At 41.4% G+C, this 24,863-nt stretch overlaps 4 protein-coding genes and 1 pseudogene across 4 annotated transcripts; 4 read left to right on the forward strand and 1 right to left on the reverse strand.

Annotated features, from left to right (window-relative positions):
• The first annotated feature begins 238 nt into the window (after positions 1 to 238).
• On the forward strand, positions 239 to 12,773 carry LOC121748766 (triacylglycerol lipase 2-like). The gene is made up of 9 exons (XM_042143275.1): positions 239 to 518; positions 594 to 707; positions 3,546 to 3,686; positions 3,797 to 3,907; positions 4,001 to 4,144; positions 4,247 to 4,287; positions 11,919 to 11,998; positions 12,087 to 12,182; positions 12,268 to 12,773. The coding sequence occupies exons 1-9, from the start codon at positions 351 to 353 to the stop codon at positions 12,588 to 12,590; spliced, it is 1,218 nt and encodes a 405-aa protein (XP_041999209.1). The 5' UTR covers positions 239 to 350; the 3' UTR covers positions 12,591 to 12,773.
• Positions 12,774 to 13,410: 637 nt separating this feature from the next.
• LOC121749074 (receptor-like protein EIX1) lies at positions 13,411 to 14,647 on the forward strand. The gene is made up of 2 exons (XM_042143686.1): positions 13,411 to 14,111; positions 14,209 to 14,647. The coding sequence occupies exons 1-2, from the start codon at positions 13,411 to 13,413 to the stop codon at positions 14,645 to 14,647; spliced, it is 1,140 nt and encodes a 379-aa protein (XP_041999620.1).
• Positions 14,648 to 14,802: 155 nt separating this feature from the next.
• Positions 14,803 to 16,191, forward strand: LOC121749075 (receptor-like protein EIX2). The gene has a single exon (XM_042143688.1). It carries the CDS (start codon positions 14,803 to 14,805, stop codon positions 16,189 to 16,191), a length of 1,389 nt encoding a protein of 462 aa, XP_041999622.1.
• A 62-nt stretch (positions 16,192 to 16,253) lies between these two features.
• Positions 16,254 to 20,863, forward strand: LOC121749546 (uncharacterized RNA methyltransferase pc1998-like). The gene is made up of 13 exons (XM_042144112.1): positions 16,254 to 16,749; positions 16,864 to 16,908; positions 17,000 to 17,067; positions 17,197 to 17,251; positions 17,325 to 17,404; positions 17,487 to 17,570; positions 18,558 to 18,671; positions 18,889 to 19,007; positions 19,096 to 19,213; positions 19,425 to 19,540; positions 19,646 to 19,799; positions 19,973 to 20,052; positions 20,558 to 20,863. The coding sequence occupies exons 1-13, from the start codon at positions 16,380 to 16,382 to the stop codon at positions 20,640 to 20,642; spliced, it is 1,488 nt and encodes a 495-aa protein (XP_042000046.1). The 5' UTR covers positions 16,254 to 16,379; the 3' UTR covers positions 20,643 to 20,863.
• The window catches only part of LOC121749543, a 34,745-nt pseudogene continuing 30,636 nt past the window's right edge, over positions 20,755 to 24,863 (reverse strand).

A 24,863-nucleotide genomic window follows, 5' to 3' on the forward strand; every position in this document is an offset into this window, starting at 1 on the left:
AATATTAAAAAAATGATAACGTGGCGCGCCTTAGGGCGCTCCACTGCAGGTGGGGAGGTAGGAGGATAAAACTGCTGACGTGGCGCGCCATAGGACGCCCAATTGCTAATGCCCTAAGATATTTGAATACAGCGTGGCCAAGGCCCATTCCTTCACACTAAAGTAAAAAAGCCCACAAAAATCTCGAGTTGAGCCTTGAATTTATAAATAGTTAATCATTATATACTCCATATTTCCATTTTCGGCTCTCGTGTTCACACTTCTTTTTCTCACACTATAAATTCTTTATTCTCTACTGAAACTCCCACAAAACCACACACACCTCAGTTCATAATATCCAGTGTAAATTAATGGATTATCGCAGCTTCTTCTTTTTCAATTTAGCCTTTCTTGCTTTATTCCTTCTCTCTCATCAAGCATTGGGCTCTAGTCGCCTTGTATCTCCACCCGACGACGAGTCGGAAGGAATTTGCGCCGCAATCGCCACCGTAGGCGGCTATGAGTGTCAAGAATTTAAAGTAATTAAAAAGAGAAATTTGCAATTTTCTTTCTTTTTTGGGATCATATTGATATTTTGTTGAATTGTTGTTAAGGTGACAACCGACGACGGGTACATTTTGAGCGTGTCGAGAATTCCGGAGGGGCTCCGGGGAGGCGTCGCCGGACAGAAGCGGCCGCCGGTATTGCTGCAGCATGGTGTTCTTGTGGTGAGTATCTACTTTCTATTTTGAGTAATGTATGTGTGTATTTGATTGTGTGTTTACGTATTTATAAGTAGTACTTGTACAAAGATTTTACTGAAAGCTATAACGTTAATCCGACAATAAAACTAATATAGTACGATGTGCAATTATTTTTGTTTGTGAGTGACTGGTCCAGTCTATGTTTCCCTCGTCATTATCATTAGAACATCTTTTAAGGAGCGAAAGATATATAGAAAAGTATATTATATATTTATCTTCTTAAAAAATAAAATATACTCCCTCCGTCCCGCACTACTTGCACTTATTTCCTTTCTAGGCGTCCCAAGTTATTTGCACTCTTTCCATTTTTAGTAACAATTTATACCTACAACCGTAATTGTTGACTTTGTCTATCACTCATTCCTTAATCTCCGTGCCCAAAAGGAAAGGTGCGAGTAGTGCGGGACGGAGGGAGTACTTTTCTAAAAATAACACATTACAAAGGAAAAATGTATATAGAAAGGTAAATTATTTTTAAAAATAAAATAATAATACAAAATATATTAAAAACATAAAGTGTAATACCTTCTCAAATACTACATTTTTCCCTTGGATATAGTTTTTTCATGAAAAGAAGACAAATATGGTAGTTATAAGGTTTTACCTCTCCATTGATGGGGAGGTAAAGATACCTTGTCAAAATGGAAAAAAAGTATAATACCTTCTTAAATACCTCTCCCATTGGGGAATGATTTTTCATGAAAAAAAGGTAAATATGGCAGTTATATTAATTTACCTCTCCCCTTGGAGATTCTCTTACAACTACAAATTATGAAGTAAAATACTTTTAACAATTTTTTTTCTTTTTTTTATATTAAAATTAGTGGTTTACTATCAAAACTACTCCTATTTGACAATTTTGAACTTGGCAAAGTGTTTTGTTTTGATATGTGATGACGACATTGAAAAATTGAACTAGCTATATACACATGCATCCATTACTCTGACAATACTATTTAAAAATCTAACCGAATTCATCACGACACTTATAAACAGTGGCGGACGCAAAAATTTTTGTTAGTAGGGGCGGAACTATATGCATAAAGATAGAGAGTTGAGATAAAAGAAAAATTAATGCATAATCAGACAGCCAAATACAGAGGACTTTTTCGATCGTTTTAGCTTATAATCATAAATGATCGTGTATTACCCCTCATATGAACCTAAACGGTATAAATTTTAAACCTCCATGTTATCCGAAAAATAACATCCATAACAAATAGTGTAAGATATTCATTAATATTTATAAATAAAACTAGTCTAATGCATAATCAAAATGGTACCGTATATTATCTATAAAATAATGAGAGTACTTGAATCAAATTAAATTACAAATTTATTGTATAGCAGGTCTTTTGTCATATTTCCAATATAATAGTGACGTATTAATTAAATATGACAAATTAAAAAAATTGCATAGAATTGGAAAAGGAAGAATAAAAGAGAACAATTGAAATTATAGATTAAACTCGTAAACAGTTATTAAATTTGCGTCGATTATATGGGAAGAAAATGAATTATGATTAAAAATAAATTTTTAGTCAAGAAGGAACCATTATTTAATTTAAAATTTATTAACCATTTTCTAAAACTAAGTAATCAAGAAAATGAATTATGGTCAAAAAGAAACTTTCACACAAAATACACATTTTTAAAGCAATAATAATTGGAAGCTGCATTTATTAAGGGATGACAACTCATCACTTGTTTCAATACAGTAATAATATATTAAATTTATAAAATTGAGTCTTCTTCTTCACGCTGCACGACAACCATTACTTATTTCCTCTGAAACTTTTTGTTTCATATTCAGTTCAGCCCATCCTATCATTTAATTTTTGTAGATTTAGACCTCAGCAACATTGATTTGGCAGGGGCTTATGATAGCTTTCGAAAATTTTGAAAATTTTAGAAGTAGAAAAAAACATAAAAAAACTTCTTGGGGAGGGCTTAAGCCCCTCACCCCCTCTTACTGTGTCCGCCACTGCTTGTAAAAATGTATATTCCAAAAATATGAATATTAATGTATGATATAAAGTAATCTAAAAATGAATATTAATGATCGATCTTAAGTAATTTAATAGACTTTACATTTTTCATTAACTATGCAACTATTTTGGATTTTCTAGTTATACTTATCACGTTACATTGATGGTACATATACGTATGCATGTTGCCAAGTCAAATTTAATTAATTACCAGTCCAGTACTAGATTTTCTGTCGTATTTTTATTTGATTAGTTAATTCTATATACTATATGTATTCATGCACAGTAAAACCTAGTTTGTCGGGAAATCAATTTTGGAAATCTAATTTGCGTATTTTATTATCTGTAGCTAGAAACGTAGATATTGAAAATGAAACTATCAATACGCACTTTTCGAAATTTTGGCGGTGATTGGTGACAGCAAAAAATGGTTCATAGTTTCTTTCGATAGGTTGAGAATTATATATTTAAGCCCATCACTGAAAAATTATTATTGGTTTTTTTATAGTATATAAAAATGATGGGATCGGCTAAATTTGTTTCTATTATTCCTTAAATCCAAACAACTTTTTATGGATAGGATCAAACTCCTCCCCCCCCCCCCCTGTTTAGTTTTTTTTTTCTAAAAATATACTCATTCCGTCCTAATGATTAAGGTGGTGTTTGCCAATGCAAAATATATATGAGGATAAACATGACAAAATGATTGGAAATGGCGTAAGGTTGTCTCATAATTATATTTTTATACTATAGATTTGTGTGGAGTATTTTGTAATAAAGGAAAATTAATGAAAAACGGTATTGAATTGAAAAGGATGGGATGACGTGGCTGATAAATTCACCGGAAGAGTCATTGGCGATGGTATTGGCGGATAATGGATTTGATGTGTGGATTCCCAATTTCCGAGGTTCTCGTTACAGCCGCAACCATCAAACACTCAGTTCTTCCGACCCTGTAAGTCTAATTTATATACTCCATTATGTTACTCCTAAATCTCATTTTTTAGGGACGAGAAAAAAGAAAAAAATGAGACATTTAATGAAGGAAGTAGACGTGCATTATAGGATTATTGGAATTGGACATGGGACGAATTGGTTAGCCATGACCTACCATCTTTCATCGACCTGGTCTTCAAACAAACCGGTCAGAAAGTTCACTATGTTGGCCATTCAATGGTAATTGCAAATTAAATGTTGTGTATTTGATTTATTTAATTGATTGCTTTGATATAATCTCATCAATGGTGGTTCATTGTTGGTGGAAAATAGGGAACTTTAATAGCTTTGGCATCCTTCTCGGAAGGAATGCAGGTGGACAAGATTAAATCAGCTGTGATGTTAAGCCCCATTGCTTATCTCAGTTACATGAACACTGCTATTGGAGTTCTCTCTGCTAAGGCCTTTGTTGGTGAAGTACGTCGTCTCGTCTCGTCTATATATATATATATATATATGCTTTACACCCGATAAAATGAAACACCAGATGACTAATTATCAAGTTCTTATGTTCTTCAGATCACTAAAGTATTTGGCCTTGCGGAGTTCAATCCGAAAAGGTATATGATGGAGTACGTACTAAACAAGCCAGCACAAAGCCCAAGAAAGAGTATCAGTTCGGCATGACCAAAGAGTTCGGCCTCAGCCTACAGCTCAGTAAAAACCAACCAATCAAGCTCTGCCCTCAGGTCGGCATCAAGCTCTACTCTCAGATCGGCAAAAGCTGCTCGGCAATAGTTCAGCAGTTCGGTCTCAGCATCGGCAAAAGCTGCTCGGCAATACCGGACTGGGAGACACGATCTATCTAGTGGTGGACCCATGCAGGCTCTCATGACCTCCACGACATCCACGACATAATTACCGATGATGTAAGCCACCGCCTAATTAGTGGCCATGCAGGATCTCATGACCTCCGTGACCTCCACGACTTAGGGTGGTGATGCAAGCCACGATCTCAGTTCTATATATAAACGGAACTTAGATCCGATAGAGGAGACACCAACTCTAAGAGAGAGAATATCATATAGCAAGCTTGTATTTGTAAGCTGTAGAAAACAGATCAAGCAATACAACTCTGCCCTCTTTTCTTCCCGTGGACGTAGATTTACCTCAGTAAATCGAACCACGTAAATCTCTGTGTCGTAATTTATTTTTACGAGCATTTATCATCATCAAAAATTCGCGGATTCGCCACTGGCGCCGTCTGTGGGAAACAGAGAACCAAATCTGTGATAAAGCGAATTTTTGACCCTTTTTCCACTACAAAAACAAAAAAAAAAAAAATGCATGCCAGACCGCACAACTCCCGTGCCTCCATCCGTGATGACCATGAGGAAACTAACCCAGCAGCCCATAGGCCTGGAAAGCAGCCTCGTGAGAAGTCTGTATCCAGTTCTCACGGTGAAGGAACAAGCCGCTCAAAAGGTCCACACACCGAGTCTTCCCAGCAGCCTGATTTGAATGAGGCTGTCAAGCTGTTCTTGGCTGAGAAGCAGGAGGAGTTCTTAACCTTCCTGCAGAAGAGCCAACAGCCGGAGAAGACAACGACGGATTCTCCCTCCTCGTCTAAGCATGAAAGTCACTACCGCAGTAGTGACGTGTCTTCCAGGAGAGAGAATCCTCAACCCCGACATGTTCCTGTTTCTCCTCGGCACCGGAATCACAGGAGAACTCCTTCTCCTCCGTACCGAAGAGATGTCGGGTTCGCCATGTACGGAGCGTTAAAGACTCCGTTCTCGGACGATATCATCCGAACTCCTTTGCCGCGGAATTACCGAACTCCGTCGATAACCTATGACGGACTCGTGGATCCTCATGACTTCTTGGGACGCTATCAGTATAATATGGCGAACCAGGGTCTCAATGAGGTCCACATGTGCAAGCTGTTCCCCGAGCTGCTCATCGGGAACGCCAGAAGGTGGTTCGACAGCCTTCCTCAAGGCAGCATTAGATCCTACCGAGATCTAATGGATGCTTTCCACAGGAGGTTCTTTCAGAAAGCGGAAGCCCGAATTACTTCGGCTCAGCTGCTTTCTATACGTCAAGGTCGCGACGAAAAGATCAGCGACTTCCTGACGAGATTCCACAAGGAATGCCTACAAGTAAATGATCTTAACGATCTACTTGTCATTTCGGCATTCCAAAATGGAATCCTGCCCGGAGCTCTCTACAGAAAGCTCATGGAGTGCGGCCCGCAAACAGCTCAAGAAATGTGGGACATTGCGGACCAGTTTTCCCGTGCGGATGAGGCAGACCGTCGAAAACGGTCTTTAGACAGCTCATCCCAAGAAGAGAAAAAGAAGCCCGATCAAAGCGGCCAGGTGCTTCCTCGCCGAACTCCTTTTGAAAGAATTCAAAGGGCACCGGTACAAGGCAGATTGGGGCCACGGCTCAATCCTGGGAAGCCGCCCGCTCAGTTCGTACCATTAAACAAGTCAAGAACGGAAATTTTCGAACTACATTCCGATATGTTCGAAAAACCAAAGCGGATGACGAAATCAGCCGCGCGGCGACCTCAGGATCAATATTGCTCCTTCCATCAAGCCCACGGTCATGATACCGAGGAGTGCCGAAATTTGGCTGCAGGTATTGATGTTCTTGTGAAAACAGGAACGTTAAAAAAATACCAAAGCAAGCAGCCGAAAAAGAACAAAAAGCAGAGAGGTGCGAACTGCAATCCTCAGGATCCGAAAAGGCATGAAGATCCCGAAGACGACGACGAGCCGCAATATGATGGAGTAATCCAGACTATTGATGCTCTCCCTGCCGGGAAAACTAAGTCGTCCCTAAAAGCAGAACGCAGAGGTTCCAATCAAGAGGAGCCGACACATAAAAGGCTGAAGAAAGACGAAGTGATTACATTTTCAGATGCCGATCCCGTCCCAGCCATCTCTCCTCACCAAGACGCTATTGTCATTCAAGCCGGAGTGGCAAACAAACTGATCCACAGAGTATTTGTGGATACAGGAGCGTCAGTCAGCGTTCTTTTTAAAGAATGTTTTGATAAAATGGAAGTGGATCCAGCTCGGCTCAGTCCGGCTCCACTTCCTCTGAAAAGTTTCGCCCAGGAAGACACCCGCCCTGAAGGTATTATCAGCCTTCCGATCACGGTGGGAAAAGCGCCTACAAGCTCCAATACGATGATCGAGTTCTTTGTGGTAAAAGCTCGGTCCCCGTACAACATCATCCTGGGGAGAGACTGGCTCAACACAGTTCGGGCCGTTTGCTCTACTTATCACCTCACCATCAAGATCCCCACTAAAGGTGGGATAGCGGTCATCCGAGGTGATCAAAAGAGAGCAAAAGAATGTCTGCAGATTGCGCTTAAAAGTGCCGAGCAACCAGTTCGGCACCATCAAGCATAGCAATCACAGCAACCGGAGTCAGAGGCAAGCGAGATGACCGAAGTCACTTCAGAGCCGAACTCAATGACCGTTCAGTTATACGAAGATGATCCATCCAGAGTGGTCAAGATCGGCTTCGCAGGAACGCCTCTACTCCGGGAAAAAACCATCCAGCTCCTCAAGGAGTATAAAGACGTCTTTGCATGGTCTCCGTTGGACATGACCGGAGTGCCCCCCGAGGTAATCACTCATCGGTTAAATATTGATCCTTCGGTCCGGCCGATAAAACAGAAGCAAAGACTCTTTGCGGCAGAAAGAAGCCAAGTCATCCATGACGAAGTCCGCCAATTACTAAAAGCGGATGTACTATTCGAGGTAAAATATCCTTCCTGGGTGGCCAATCCTGTAATGATCAAGAAAAAAGGAGGAGGATGGCGGATGTGCATAGATTTTACCGATCTAAACAAGCACTGTCCTAAAGATTGCTATCCCCTTCCGAATATAGATAAAAAAGTAGAAGCTTTGATCGGCTTCGAAATTTTCTGTTTTCTTGATTTATACAAAGGATATCACCAAGTGTTGATGGATGAGAGTGACGCTCCGAAAACAGCTTTCATTACCGATGTCGGCATTTTCGCTTATAAAAAGATGCCATTCGGTTTAAAGAATGCCGGAGCCACTTATCAAAGGATGGTAGACAAGCTTTTTCGGCACCTAATCGGAAAGCAGGTTGAAGTGTATGTCGACGACATAGTTGTCAAAAGCAAAAGCACTTCGGAGTACGAAGACAACCTCAAGTCCACTCTCAACGTGCTCAAGAAAGCCAACCTCAAACTTAATCCCCAAAAGTGTACCTTTTTGGTAGATTCGGGGAAGTTTCTGGGTTGTTGGGTTTCAAAGGACGGACTCAAGGCAAACCCCTCCAAAGTTCAAGTCGTTCAGAACATGACAATGCCGAAGTCCATACATGACGTGCAAAGGCTAACTGGATGTCTAGCCGCACTGAATCGATTCCTTTCCCAAGCAGCCGAAAAGCAACTGCCGTTCTTCAAGGTGTTGAAAAAGGCACCAAAGTTCGAGTGGGGAGCCGAGCAGAAAAAGGCCTTTGACGAGCTCAAAAGTTATCTAGCCGAGCTTCCTATTCTCTCTGCTCCAACCGGAGCCGAAGTAATATTCTTATACTTAGCGGCATCAGATCAAACCATCAGTGCGGTGCTTGTACGAGAAGAAGGCCTAAAGCAGTTTCCCATCTACTTTACAAGCCGAGCATTAAGAGGTCCAGAAACAAGGTATCAACCTCTGGAAAAAATTGCTCTGGCATTAGTAAATGCAGCAAGGAGACTGCGGCCATATTTCTATGCTCACAAGGTATGCGTCTTAACCGATCTGCCTCTTCGGCAAGTTTTGACCAAGCCAGAAGCATCAGGCAGAATCGCCAAATGGGCCATAGAGCTGGGAGAACACTCAATCGAGTACCTACCTCGGAAAGCCATCAAGGGACAAGCCTTGGCAGATTTTCTTACAGAGGCCAAGTTCGATCAAGCAATCCCTGTCATTGCCGAACAGAAAAAGTCTGCCAATGCCGAACTAGCACAGCCCTTGGAATCCGAAGTAGAGCCGCCGGACTGCTGGAGCGGATTCGTAGATGGAGCTTCAAACAAGATGGGAAGTGGAGCTGGTATTTACTTGTCGCTCCCGACGGACACGAGGTAACCTACTCACTTCGTTTCCTATTCCCCACTACTAATAATGAAGTCGAGTACGAAGCCCTCCTTGCCGGACTCCAGTTAGCGCAAAGTCTGCTCGTCAAATCTCTCAAAGTCCATTGTGATTCACAAGTCATAGTAAATCACATGTTGGGTACAAGTGAAGCTCGTGACGAGAGAATGAAGAAGTATTTGGACAAAGCGCAAAGCATCAGCCGAAGTTTCTCCTATTTTCGGATAATCCGCATTCCTAGAGCGGAAAATAGCCGAGCAGATACCTTAAGCAAGTTGGCCTCAGATCCGAGCTCAAAGGCGGAAGAATTAATGCATCGAAGCATTGATGAAGCCGAGGTACATTCGGTATCCAGCTCGCCGAACTGGATGACGCCGATCTTGCAGTATCTGGATCAAGGACAATTGCCCGAGGATAGGAGAGAAGCTCGGAAGATCACGTGCCGAGCACTTCGGTACGAACTTCATGAAGGAGTCCTCTTTAGAAAGTCTTACCTCCAGCCATTATTGCGGTGCGTAGGACCAGGAGAGACGGACTACATCCTCAGAGAAGTTCATGAAGGATCGTGCGGTAGCCACATCGGAGCCAGAGCTTTAGCTAAAAAAGTTCTGAGATGGGGATATTATTGGCCAACCTTGGTACAAGAAGCAGTGCAGCTCGTCAAGACCTGCCCGAAGTGCCAAATCCATGCAAATATCCCAAAGATGCCGCAGACCGATCTATCCACTATGCAGAGCCCTTGGCCTTTCATGCAATGGGGCATAGACATAGTGGGACCACTTCCTCAAGCTCCTCGGCAAATGAAATTCCTAATCGTTGCCGTGGACTACTTTACGAAGTGGGTGGAAGCTGAACCATTAGCTACGATAACGAGCTCGAAGGCATTGGATTTCGTCTGGAAGAACATAGTGTGCCGATTTGGCATACCCCACATCCTCATCTCGGATAACGGGACTCAGTTCACCGACAAGACGTTCAAGAATTGGTGCCAAGAGCTGAATATTCAACAGCGGTTCACTTCGGTCTCTCATCCACAAGCAAACGGACAAACGGAGGTAACAAATCGTATCCTGGTGAAAGGGTTAAAAGCTCGGTTAGAACAAGCCAAAGGACAATGGGTAGAAAATCTCCCTCAAGTCCTATGGTCCTACCGAACTACACCCACAACCTCCAGCGGTGAAACTCCGTACAGTCTGGTGTACGGCACTGAAGCCGTGATTCCGGTTGAGATCGGCGTACCCAGTCCACGAACTCTACATTTCTCCTCAGAAATGAATGATGACGGACTGCGAGCCGAGTTAGATCTGGCCGAAGAAAGAAGAGAATTGGCGTGCATAAAAGCAGCCAAGTACAAGGAGCAAGTAGCCCGGTATTACAACCAACGGGTGAAGAAGCTGCAATTTCAAGTGGGAGATCTCGTCTTGAGAAACAACGAAGTAAGCCGAGCAGAAAAGCTGGGCAAGCTCGAACCCACATGGGAAGGTCCGTATCGGGTGTCAGAAGTCCTCGGCAAAGGGTCTTACAGATTGGCTCACATGTCAGGAGAACAGGTACCCCGAACATGGCACATTTCCAACCTCAAGAAGTTCCATTTGTAAGAGACAGTCCGGTCGGTCAGTCAGTCTTATGTGCTTTCCTTGTTTTTTATTTTGCTCTCTTTGCCTATGTGCGTTTTTGTTTGTCTTACGTGCGTTGTGTCTGTCTATGTGAGTGTCGTCTCTTACAAATGTAACTGAGGTATCTTGTTCTTCGAAGGCTGATCCCCTTCTTAGAACGTGTATAAGCCAACGATTGTGAGTCAAAGCTTCTAAAGAGGATACAAGACCACAATTCAGCTTAAACAAGCAGTTCGTCTGAAACGAGCTGCAATAAGCCAACGATTGTGAAGTCCAAGCTTCTAAAGAGGATACAAGACCACAATTCGGCTTAAAAATCAAGCACTTCGTCTGAAACGAACTGCAACGAAAGTCCGATTCTCGCGATAAAACTTGCCTGAATTAGGACAAGGGAAAGTCCGATCCACGCGATAAAACTCGCCGAATTAGGACAAGGGAAAGTCCGATCCCCAAATTAGGACAACGGAAAGTCCGATCCGAGCGATAAAACTCGCCAAATTAGGACACAAGCTTAGTCCGGTCAAAGATGTTTATTTCATCAGGCCAAAGACGAGTCCGGTCAAAGATGTTTATTTCATCAGACCAAAGACGAGTCCGGTCAAAGATGTTTATTTCATCAGGCCAAAGACGAGTCCGGTCAAAGATGTTTATTTCATCAAGACCAAGGACCAAGTCTGGTCAAAGAAGAGTTCACTTCATAAGACCGAGGACAAACATCAACTTACCCCGTACCATTATCCAGGATGCCGAAGTGATTCACTTCGCTTTTCGGGGGGGGGGTAGTGATGGAGTACGTACTAAACAAGCCAGCACAAAGCCCAAGAAAGAGTATCAGTTCGGCATGACCAAAGAGTTCGGCCTCAGCCTACAGCTCAGTAAAAACCAACCAATCAAGCTCTGCCCTCAGGTCGGCATCAAGCTCTACTCTCAGATCGGCAAAAGCTGCTCGGCAATAGTTCAGCAGTTCGGTCTCAGCATCGGCAAAAGCTGCTCGGCAATACCGGACTGGGAGACACGATCTATCTAGTGGTGGACCCATGCAGGCTCTCATGACCTCCACGACATCCACGACATAATTACCGATGATGTAAGCCACCGCCTAATTAGTGGCCATGCAGGATCTCATGACCTCCGTGACCTCCACGACTTAGGGTGGTGATGCAAGCCACGATCTCAGTTCTATATATAAACGGAACTTAGATCCGATAGAGGAGACACCAACTCTAAGAGAGAGAATATCATATAGCAAGCTTGTATTTGTAAGCTGTAGAAAACAGATCAAGCAATACAACTCTGCCCTCTTTTCTTCCCGTGGACGTAGATTTACCTCAGTAAATCGAACCACGTAAATCTCTGTGTCGTAATTTATTTTTACGAGCATTTATCATCATCAAAAATTCGCGGATTCGCCAGTATACATACATACATACATGCCTCATCAAATTGTTATTAAGGAGACGTTTACTTTGAGTGATACGTTAGATTGATGAATCTTGGCTTTTGCGTTCGCAGCAAGATTGTAAGCACCTTTCTGAGAGCATTGTGTGTCGCTAATAATGTAGATTGCTACGATCTCATGACTGCTTTCACAGGTATATATCTTTCCAAATAATTACTAGTTTAAGGCCTATAAAAGTGTTAGAAACCAGATTCACAACAAAACATCCCCCCCTCTCTCAGGAAAGAATTGCTGTCTGAATGCATCCACGGTGGACCTATTTCTCAAGAACGAGCCTCAATCCACCTCCACCAAAAATCTTATTCACATGGCTCAAAGTATGCTCTCTTCACTACATCTTCTTACCAATACAAAGATCCTTAATACATATTAGTATATGATGATGGCAATCAATGTGTGCAGCGGTAAGAGACGGTCTGTTGTCAAAGTATGACTACGGCAATGCCCCTTTCAACATGGTCCACTACGGTCAAGCGAAGCCCCCTGTCTACAACCTATCGAGAATCCCTCCCAATCTGCCGCTCTTCCTCAGTTACGGAGGCAAGGATGCTCTCTCGGATGTCAGAGATGTGGCCACGTTGCTCGACAGCCTTAAACTGCATGATGTGGGGAAGCTGCACGTGCAGTATATCAAGGATTATGCTCATGCGGATTTCATAATGGGGGTTACTGCTAAGGATCTTGTCTACAATCAGATGATCTCATTTTTTATGAGCGTCAATTGAGTCAGGAATCTTGAGGTGTTGGAGAGTAAGTAGTGTGTTAGCTGTTAGGTTATGAAATGTGAACAAAGACATTTTGGATAATTATACCAAAATATAAATATATATAGCTAAGAGATCATGCAACTTCCTGCATTTGCATCTACCCCTGTATGAAGGTGTGAAATAAGAATCATTTTCATACAATGCGATTTTTCATGTTTTTTTATTGACAAATAAACATAAATTTTAAAAGGTCTTGCCACAATGGACTCAAATTCATACCTTTGGTCCGAGCATTAACCACTCTAGGTGAGAAAGAATAATCGTTTTGCTTTTTGAATTTGATAATATGTGGAGTATAGTATATATGAGGACCAAAATCTTGACTCGAGATCAACGCACACATTTGTCTAAGAAAACCAAGCACTACATAAATAAATAAATAAAATTAGACAAAGGTTTATTGATCTATGATTTCTGCATCAGCCTTCACGTTCACATTTTAGTCAAGAAAAATGATGTGCGATGAGTGGAATTCAGTTAGTCAAACGTATTGATAGGGGTGGACAAAAGGAATCTACCACGATGAGTCTTTCCAAGCAAACAAACACGCAAATCATAGAAATAATCTCATGAAATAGTAAGAAACACTATGCCTATATATAATGTATCCCATTTGAGCTGCTTTCACAGCAAAACTTAATCTAAGCACAAACAAATATGATTAAGGTTTCACTTCGCCATCTTTTCTTTCTCATGCTCTTGTCCTATATTCCTCACCAAACAAAATGTTGCAAAGAACATGAAAAGAAAGGATTGCTCGAATTTAAAGAAAATCTAAATGATCCAGCAGGTAGGCTCTCTTCTTGGCGGGGAGAAGAAGATTGCTGCGAATGGAGAGGTGTCAGCTGCAGCAGCACAACTGCGGATGTGGTCAAGCTCAGCCCCCGCAACACCAACACGTCTCCAACGTGGAGTGATAAGTTCTTCTTTGCTTCAGTTGAAGTACTTGAGGCATCTAGACTTGAGCATGAACAATTTTGTTGGGGCTCAAGTTCCTCATTTCCTTGGCTCTTTTTCAAGATTGACATATCACAATCTTTCTACTGCTTCTTTTAGTGGTAGGATACCTCAAAGTCTTGGGAATCTTTCTGCCTTGCAGTATTTAGACCAAAGTTTATACACCTCAGAATCTGTTGCAAATGATCTGCACTGGCTACCCGGCCTCTCTTCGTTGAAATACCTAAATCTGAAAGGCGTTGATCTTCACTCCACTTCGTCTCACTGGCTCAAAGCTGTGAACACCCTGCCTTCTCTCTTGGAGCTTCATCTGCCACAGTGTCAGCTCATTGATCCTCCACCTACTGTCCCATCCCTCAACTTTACATCCCTTTTGGTTCTTGACCTTTCAGGTAATCTGTTCAACTCCACACTGCCAAAGTGGATGTTCAATCTAACTAGACTCAAGAGTCTTGATCTGAATGCAAATAACCTATATGGGGCTCTGCCAGATGCATTTTCTGAGCTCACTTCACTTGAAAAGTTGGATTTATCTTCGAATTATTACCTTGAAGGCTCTCTCCCAGGAGGGATCGAAGCACTCTGTAATTTGCAGACTCTTAACTCTTACAAACAACAGACTCAATGGTGGTGTAACGGAGTTCGTCAATGGGCTATCTAGATGCTCAGATAGCAAGTTGATGAGCCTAAGTTTGGGATCTAATGAATTTGATGGCAATCTTCCCACCACATTAGGCCAACTCAAAAGGCTGAGGTATCTCATTCTTTCGCAAAACTCATTCACGGATTCAATTCCACAAACAATTGGAAATTTATCATCATTGGAGTTGCTTTCCCTCAAAGACAATGAGATGAGTGGGAACATTCCAGAGAGCTTTCGGCAGCTTAACTCCCTCAACTCATTCGACATGTCTCTCAACTCATGGGAAGGTGTCGTCACAGAAGCCCATCTTGCCAATCTCTCGAGCTTGAGGGAGATCTCCACTGGCAGATTCTCCTCTAACATTTCCCTCATAATTCAACATCAGCTCCGGCTGGACTCCTCCTTTCAAGCTTGAGTACCTCAAGATTCAAGGCTGCCAATTAGGCCCCAAGTTCCCAACATTCCTCAGAAACCTAACTGATCTTAAAACAATCATCATCAACTTTGGTGGGATCTCTGATGCCATACCTCGTTGGTTCTTGGAGATGGATTTGCAGCTGCAAGAACTCGATGTCGCAAACAACCAACTGCATGGACAGGTTCCCAAGAAGTTCCAAGAAGTTAAGGTTCAGCAGTGAATCCAACGTTTATCTGAGTGAAAATAGCGTCGAGGGACTTCTCCCACTCTGGTCAAGCAATGTGACCTCGTTGTATTTGAGGAACAACACATTCTCCGGGGCCATTCCACGGGATATTGGGACAGCATTGCGTCTCACAGACTTGGACATCTCAAGAAACAGTCTAAGTGGCACAATCCCATCTTCCATAAGAAATATGACACAACTAACCACTTTAGTCATCTCAAGCAACAACCTGCAGGGGCAAATCCCTGATGTATTCTCCAGCATACCAATGCTTTACAATGTCGACGCCTCAAACAACAGTCTGACCGGCAGAATTCCTTCTTCCCTAGGATTCCTACATGCTCTCAAATTCTTGATGCTCTCAAGCAACATCCTTTCTTCCCAAATACCCTCCAGCTTGAGCAACTGCACAGAGCTAGTCAGCATTGATCTAGGTGACAATGCGTTGTCTGGAGCTATCCCGCCTTGGGTTGGAGCTGAGATGACATCACTGCTAATCCTACGCCTGAGAAACAACTCGTTCAAAAGGAACATCCCTTCACAAATATGCAATCTCTCAGTCCTACACATACTGGACTTATCGAAAAACGCACTGTCAGGGTCAATTCCTGCCTGTTTCAAGAACCTCAGCTGGTTTCAGAGAGACTTGACACCCGAAGACACTGATCAGCTTTACCAAGGGCGGGTGCAGCTGGTTGCCAAGGGAAGATTACTGCAGTATGACTCTATATTGTATCTTGTCAACAGCATTGATCTCTCGATAAACAAATTTTCCGGAGAAAATCCTCAAGAAATCACGGCCCTATTCAAAGTGGGAACCCTAAACCTGTCGAGGAATCACCTAATTGGGAGAATCCCTACTGATATCGACAAATTGGAACGGATTGAGACGTTGGACTTGTCAAGCAATCAACTTTGGGGGCCAATTCCACTGACCATGGCGTCGCTAACTTTCTTGAACCACTTGAACTTGTCGAATAATAATCTGTCCGGGCAGATTCCAACTGGTAATCAGTTCGAGACATTCAATGATCCGTCAATCTATGAAGGTAACGAGTTTCTGTGTGGTGCTCCATTGCCGCGATGTGATAGCGGTCCGTTTCCAGATGTGGACGGTGGAGAAGAAGGTGATGGTGAAGAAGATAGATACGAGAAGCTGTGGGTGTTAGTTTCAGCTGGGGGATTTGTGGTTCTTTGGGGGATTTGTGGTTCTTTGGTTGTCAAGGACAGGTGGAGGGCTGCATATTTTGGTTTTGCTGACAGGGTGTGGGCAAGATTCTGCTCAGCATTTCGTCGAACACTTGTGCATCATTGAGAAGCTCCCCTCACAAGCCGTAGCTAGTAATTGAAAAAATATCCAAAACAGTTTATGAATTCCTTTTTTTTTTCTTTTTATTTAACGTAATCCGTTCAAATAAAAGAAATACGTTAATAAATTAAAGGTTTAACCATAAATCGCATAACATATCCGACCGCGCAAAGAGCGATTTCATGAAATAGATAATGGACATCGGAAAATCTATATCACCATGCTTCCCGCCACGAGCAGTTCAGCCGCAGCTCAAACTCATGGCCGCCGTCGTAAGCTTCCTCTCGCTTCCCGCACGTGCCCCGCCACCCTCCTTCACTTTTGTCACACGCTGCACCGCCTCACCATCCACAACAACCAGATTTTCTCCGCAGACGGCGTCGGCGCCTCTACTGCTCACTCACGAGGAGCCTAAGACAAACCCTATCAAATCCTCTTCCTGTGAGCTTCAGTGGGGATGGAGGTGTCGTGCCAAGCTTGCAGTTCGAGGCTCATCTATGAAACCTTTAATTGGTCTTTATGAAGAGGGCACTCATAATGTGGTTGATATTCCTGAATGCAAAGGTCAAATAATGACCAATTTAACCTATATCCGTTGCTTTCTTTTGGTTTTCTATATATAAACGGCTACAACATTGTGTTTGTTATTTGTATGGCTGACGAGTTTTCTTTCTGTAGCTCATCATCCGAGCATCAATGCAGCTGTTGACCTGCTCAAGCAAGGTGAGACTCTATATCAGCTTAGAATAAACCTCTTGAATTACCTTTTCCGTTAAATGTTGCCAATGGTGCCCGCTTTGTGTACTTCTTTAAGGAATGGACGAACTTAATATTGAGCCCTATGATGAAGACGGAGGAATGGGTGAATTAAGATATGTCCAGGTGATGTATTTAATGGAAATGTATAATCCATTCCTTCATTTTCCTAGAATATGAAGTGGATTCCTCCTCAGCACTTGTTGATGGAGGGTACTAACATTTTCTTTCATGGAAACAAATTGCACCGGTTAGATGGCTGTCACAACATACAACACTTCTCTTCCTGCCTCAGAAAGATATAAAAATGGTCGGTGTATATTTCATTATAGATTGTGGCTTAGTTGATTATTGAGCTTATGGATTTCATGAAAATATAACAGGTAAGGTGCAAGTTGCTTTGGTGTGGAATGATAGAAGTGAGAATTCGACTAGTTTTGCAAAGTTAAATGCCTTGGCCTATGTAAGATTAATTTAATTATTTTACTGGCACTTTGGTGTATAAAAATCCTTTCTACTACTATTGATGGATATCCGAATGATAGTACATGTGGAGAAAAGGGGGGCCAAGGAGGGAACTACATTTGATTCATTCTGTTTGGGCTAACTTTCAGACATCGACAAGCAATGTGAGTTTTTCCCATGAAAGTTTTACATAAAGTATTTGTTTGGTTGCATTGTAAGCCTGGTGAATACAATAGAGTTCACCGTACTATTTTTGTGTCAAATCATTCTTCACACACTTTATTTTGATTTTATGATATTTTATATTCATGCAATGGTTATAATAGCTGCTCTGGATTTCTAAGGCCCATCTTTGGTTACCTATTAGTCGTTCTCATATTGACTTTTAAAGTGGAGAAAGTAGAACAAGACTGCTTGACAGGAGATATCCCTATGGGATAGGGTTTCCTTTTTGAATGTGGGGAATTTTGAATAGTGTTTTCCTTGTTTACCTGCATATGGGGAATAAATCTTTTCTTCCTGGATGAATGTAAATGTAGCGACCAATTATGTTTTTGTAGAGATAACCTATAAGATGTTGATCCAACTATGATATGATATTTTGAGACTTTGAGTCTTCAGTATCTCACAAGTCACATCTTTTTTTCTTTTAATGATGAGCAATCATATCTGACGAAATCAAGTCTTAAAATTTGACTTAGATCAACAGCTAATATTCATCATCAACTCCCAATTCTGTGAGTTAGCATATGTTATTTGAAATACCTTTGAGAGTATGAGAAAGGTATCTGAAAAATATACAAATCATGTTGACAGCTTAATCTAAATTAAGGAAGTGCAAACTGTTAGGAAGACACTTGCATATACTTGTACACATGTTTATATCTTCATATTTTCTCTCTGAAAGCCTCCATTGTTCACAATGCTTATGCCTGTATCTACTGAAGTTATTTGATTTAATAACACTTATTAACATGTCAGCCCAGTCTTTGTTTTGTAATGATACTAAGTCATTCTTGACAGACATGGAAATTCGTGATAATCTATCTTTACCTATATTTGCTCAAGAGAACAGCTGCTTAACATAATCAAACAGATACATAGTCAAATAAACATTCTCTCAGTACCCAAATTCTCTGGCGCTGGTACAGGTTATTTTTGGGAACAGATGGAGACATCTTTTAGGGGAGTCAGACTTCTGGGAGCATGTTGGAGGAATTGATGTTTCAATAGCCTCCTCAAGCTTCGGGCAAGCAAATACACGGGTTCGGATATAGTAAACGCTCATATAATTTCTTTATTCAATGAAAATGATAATTTTACTTTCACATGTGCCTCTTTTTTTTACTGAAAGTGTGCTGCTTGCTACATATTGTGGCTGCATAAAGTTGAGCGACTAATATGAAAGTTTGTTCCTTAGACAACCGAAATTGTACATGCGTTACTAGAATATGATTGACCTATTCCCTGGAACTTTTGCAGGCTTTTGATTCTTTACTCCGTAAACTTCAAAAATACGTCCCTTATGGAGCGTCAGTTGTTGATCTTTATGCTGGTGCTGGGGTGATTGGTTTGTCTTTAGCTGCCACAAGGAAGTGCAGGTGGAATTGATATTTGAGGTTTTACTTGTCATTAATTAAATGAGTAACTAGGCACAGCATTTTGTTACAAAATTTTTCATATTAACAGGTCTGTGAAATGTGTGGAGGTGAATAAAGAAGCAAAGCATTCTTTTGAAAAGACAGCTTCTCGATTACAAATTGATGAGGAGAGTAGCATCAGCTGGCATCAAGCAGATACCTCAAAAGTACATTTTGACCCTCATTCCCTATCTTAGTCAAAATATGTTTATACTTAACAGCAATTACCAGCTAATTCTCGTGCACATGATGACATGAAGTTAATGAATTGGAGCTCAGTCTGATCCTAGCACACACCTTGCAGTACATTTGAACTGCTATTCAAAAAACAATGCTGCAGCATATGGGTTCATTTTATCAGTTACCACAAATTTTCAGGAACCACACACTTGGCTACTGGGATCCGATGTCGTTGTGGTTGACCCTCCTAGGAAAGGGCTAGATCCATCTCTGCTTGGTGCTTTGCAGTCTGTGGCATTCATGAAGAGAAACAGGTAGGGCTATGATGAAAATCTTAGGGATTGCTTGAAAAGAGTACTTCAAAGCCATGTGAATTGTTGCTTTTTATTATTGTACATACTTTTAACATATTATTTCAGCTCTGAGAAAAAGGTCAAAATGGAAAAGAGACCATGGGTTCTTCGAGAAAGAGAGACTTCTGTGCAAAGTAATGGCCAGATGGCTCAAGATGAAGCTCCGTCACTGCCACAAACTCTTATATATATCAGCTGTGGATGGGATAGTTTCAAAAAGGTAGTTTCTACCTTTTAGGTAGTATTCAATATTGTTGCGCCCAGAGCTTCAGCATTACTAAACCAAGTTCGAAATATATTTGATATTTCTAAATTTTATTAAAACCTTTAGTTGTTGGCTTTGGAAACCTGTCACTATTATTTCGAGTTTATAATCCTGCATTTTACCTACAGGATTGCAAATCTCTGCTCTCTAGTAGGGCATGGGAACTGACCAAGGCGCATGGTTTCAATTTTTTTCCTGGAACACAGAGGTCTTTCTCTCTCCCCCCTCCCTCTCTATATATATTTATGTTTCCCCTTCTTATCGGGAGTCCCCGTGTCCCTTTTCCTATTATTTCACCGGGGGGTATAAAATTACTGAAACCAGTGTATATAATTTATTGAACTCAAAATGTTAGCTGCCCTACCATATCACACCGATGAGAATGCCTTTTTTGTGACGTGTTGCCTGCGTCTCTATGTATCAAGAGTAATAATATAAACATGAAGCAAATAGAATGCCTAGTTATGTAGTGTACTGGTAAAGATAAGAGTGTATGTTACCAGATACTTTTGGAGCATACTTTAATGAGGTTAATCTGAGATGGACTATAAGATTGAGCTTATCTTAGAAATTTTGTACTGAGTACATAGGCGATAAAAGTCAGTTTATGAGGTCATGTGCTAAACCTGAAGATGTGGTCTTTGAACTGCTCTTGTAAGCGAGTTATCTTCTTTACAAGTGACTAATCTAGCGGGGTGTCCTTATATGTGCAGTATTGAGGTCCTGGCTGTGTTCAAGAGAGGCTCTGGAGTAAAAGTAAAGAGAAAAAAATCTGGGAAAAAGAAAAGACTGGCTTGAGGAGCACTTCTACATCCATATATGTGATCCAGACAAAGATTTGGAGAAATTTTGTTAAATGAGCTCTGAATGACAAAACATTTCAATCTTGTGTCATTATATAACTGCTATTTTGAGCAACATTGTATATATAGATAGATTGATCAAAGAGATGTGATGAATTATAAATGATGTACGATTAACATTTGTATCGTGATAAACAATCTACACCCCTTTGTATATTCTATGCATATGGATTATAGAATGAATTATGCAACAAAATGATGGGAAAATTAAAAGAAGAATTTTGATGTATCTGGAAAGTGAATGAGCAATTGTGTTGAAGTCTTGAAGATCAATGTCCCCTTTTATTTCCAGCTGACTTTTCCAATTGAGGAAATGCACTCAAAATGTTGTGGGCTCTCAAGTCCTGTCTTGTCAAAATTCCCACCAGAGGATGCACCTGTTTGAAGGGTCAAAACAACAGGTTAGATATGTTTATTTCTACCTGCATCATATTTCTTAAGTATCGTATGTTTATCCTATAGTTATCAATTTTCTTTTAGTGAAATGAAAACAATTGGGATGGATATGTAAACAATGATCTGCTACCATATTTTTGTAGTAGATGTTCAGGCATGGACTTTAGCAATACATCCATGTCTTCATTTTGAGTCAGAAATACGAAAAATTGCAGTTTAAACTTACCCCAGCTGCTTGATATTTGGGTATGATAAGCATGTGGCGGAGCCCTAATTGCCTGAAGAGCACCATTGCCTTGGCGACTGACATGCTTTCGACCACCGTGTATGGAGTCGTGTTGGTCAAGGGATGTAAATCAACAAACATCTCCATTTCATCCTTGGTTACTCTAACCTCATCAACCTTGCCTCCCCTTTCAGCCAATTCCATGGAAGTGAAATTCTGTCTCACTTCCCAATCTTCTGCTCTTCTTCTTTCTTGCAGGAACCATTTTTTCTTCAGCACTAAAATGAGATGAGCTCTCAAGACCAGGCCATGGAGTTCAGCCACATCATTTGGTGGCCCCATTGGCAGAACCACTCCTATAACTACGACTGGGAAACCATTGTGTGTGGTATTTTTTAGTACTTCCACAATTCGACCAACCTTCTCAATTCCACTTAGGGTGACTACTGCTGGCTTGTGATGAGCGAGCTCACCAACTGTAATATTCCTCATCCATGGCTCAGGATGCGCGTCCAAGAAAGGTTGTCCTTTTAGTTCCAGTATTATGTCATAAATGCTTGGATTGAAGCAGTCGCCTACTGTTTTTGCAATTAGAATAACTATCATTGTAATGGGGAGCAAGAGAAGGTTGTTGGTGAGCTCAAGGAATATGACACACAGGGAAACAGTCATTCTCATGGAACCAGCCATAAGAGAGGCAGCTGCAAGAACAGCATAGAGGCCCTGATCAATTTTCGTGTATGGTTCCATGATAATGCCTAGAATACGACCATAAGCAGAACCCATGAGTATGATAGGGAGGAAGAGACCAGATGGGACGGCAATACCAAAGGTGATGAGTCCCAGTATACAATATAGTATGAAGAAGAGAATGAGAGAGAAAATATGGAACTCATCAGAAGTGTTTATGGAGAAAATGTTCCGAACAGCTTCATCATTGGTGGTAATGAGAAGAGTGGCTAGGTCATTGTAGTAGCCTGCTGGGCAGTTGAATTTTTTGAAGTTTCCTGTTCCACCTGTTGTGGGACATCCATATCCAGTAGGGCGGGATCACATGGTCTGCACTTTGCTAGAAAAGGAAGCCCGAACATGCATATAGAAGTGAAAAGGGATACACTCAGACTGAGAAGAAGTTTAGGCAGTTTTCCCTTCCTGCAAAATTGCCTCAATGTTAGCATTTCTGATACATTTGATTTAAATTTGACTTGGAAAACAGGAACATCAGAGGACAGTTCGGATAGTTTTAAATATTGAAGAAAGACCTTCATATAGTCAGGCAAGTACAAGTTACTTATGGTGCTTACTCATTTATGATATTGTAGACCTTGAGGACCTTATGGAGAAAGTGGTTGTAGAGGCTTCCCAAGACCCCCCCAAGAATTCCTATGACAACAACAGGGATGATGTCGGTTAGGTGGTATGTTACAGAAACACCGCTCACGTCAAACATGATCAAGCCTCCTCTCCCAAATAAGCCGCAGTTTCCAGATTTGCAGTACTCTATGAAGGCCCTAAGAATTACAACCACAACAGCGGTACTGAAAAAGGTTCTCCAAAGAAGAGCACTTCTCCACCACGTCGCCACCTCCTCAAGAGCAAATAGGACACCACCAACTGGGGACCTGAAAGCAGCACAGACTCCAGCTGAAGAGCCGCATGTGATTAGATCACGTCTGTCCCTGTCATTGTTGAAATATCTTAGCCAACGCCATTTGACGCGGTAGTTGTCTGGACCACCTTGACCCAATAGGGATGCAATGCAGCAACCAATGTGCACCAGAGGACCTTCTTTCCCAAGATCTAATCCAGCAGAAACTGCTCCAATGCTTCCAATGATCTGTGATGATGCGAGTAGCACACCTCTCAGCTAACAAGATGGTATTTTTCCTAGCTTTTGGCATATCAGTGATAGCTAGAGTGGCACTAGTGTGATACACAAATACGGAGGAAAATAAGTTCATCATGATGGCTTCTCATCTTGCCTCGTGGGTCAAGCAAGCTAACTCAAGGAAAAAAAAAGTTTTAAAAAGATCAATGGTCCAAATTGATTAATACTTAATTCAGGGAATTTTTTTTATTTGATTCTACCTATATAATTTTATATTCCCTTTATTAGTATTACTTGATAACCTTTCTGAAACTGTTCCTAATTTAAGTAGATTATATATATACAGTCCAAAATTTGGTGTCCATAGAAATAAGGCTGAAAGAAAAAGTTCATGGGAGTGCTGGATAGTTAAGGCTGATGTGATGGTACTGTGACTCAACATGATCAATGATATGTAGACCTTGAGGACCTTATGGAGAAAGTGGTTGTAGAGGCTTCCCAAGACCCCCCCAAGAATTCCTCTGACAACAACAGGGATGACGTCGGTTAGGTGGTATGTTACAGAAACACCGCTCACGTCAAACATGATCAAGCCTCCTCTCCCAAATAAGCCGCAGTTTCCAGATTTGCAGTACTCTATGAAGGCCCTAAGAATTACAACCACAACAGCGGTACTGAAAAAGGTTCTCCAAAGAAGAGCACTTCTCCACCACGTCGCCACCTCCTCAAGAGCAAATAGGACACCACCAACTGGGGACCTGAAAGCAGCACAGACTCCAGCTGAAGAGCCGCATGTGATTAGATCACGTCTGTCCCTGTCATTGTTGAAATATCTTAGCCAACGCCATTTGACGCGGTAGTTGTCTGGACCACCTTGACCCAATAGGGATGCAATGCAGCAACCAATGTGCACCAGAGGACCTTCTTTCCCAAGATCTAATCCAGCAGAAACTGCTCCAATGCTTCCAATGATCTGTGATGATGCGAGTAGCACACCTCTCAGCTAACAAGATGGTATTTTTCCTAGCTTTTGGCATATCAGTGATAGCTAGAGTGGCACTAGTGTGATACACAAATACGGAGGAAAATAAGTTCATCATGATGGCTTCTCATCTTGCCTCGTGGGTCAAGCAAGCTAACTCAAGGAAAAAAAAAGTTTTAAAAAGATCAATGGTCCAAATTGATTAATACTTAGGGAATTTTTTTTATTTGATTCTACCTATATAATTTTATATTCCCTTTATTAGTATTACTTGATAACCTTTCTGAAACTGTTCCTAATTTAAGTAGATTATATATATACAGTCCAAAATTTGGTGTCCATAGAAATAAGGCTGAAAGAAAAAGTTCATGGGAGTGCTGGATAGTTAAGGCTGATGTGATGGTACTGTGACTCAACATGATCAATGATATGAGATGCTAAATTTTCTGTATAAAAGGGCACCTTCACAAACAATGGTGCTGCCCCAAACATATTGGGGGTGTCAATTCCATTGAGATAAGCTTTTATTTCAGGAATCCCTGGTCCTGCTGCTGTAGGTGCAAAACAGACACAGAGAACGGAAGCCACCACAGTTAGGAGAAGGTTTGCCACAGCAATATATACGAATCCCATTAGGTATCTGCGACCATCAAGATTGAAGCAATCCTAAATTACAAGTTCCATCATCCAGGCAATATCTCTACGCAGGTATGATCAAGACATT

This window comes from Salvia splendens, chromosome 9, assembly GCF_004379255.2.
Source record: "Salvia splendens isolate huo1 chromosome 9, SspV2, whole genome shotgun sequence".
Lineage (NCBI taxonomy): Eukaryota > Viridiplantae > Streptophyta > Magnoliopsida > Lamiales > Lamiaceae > Salvia > Salvia splendens.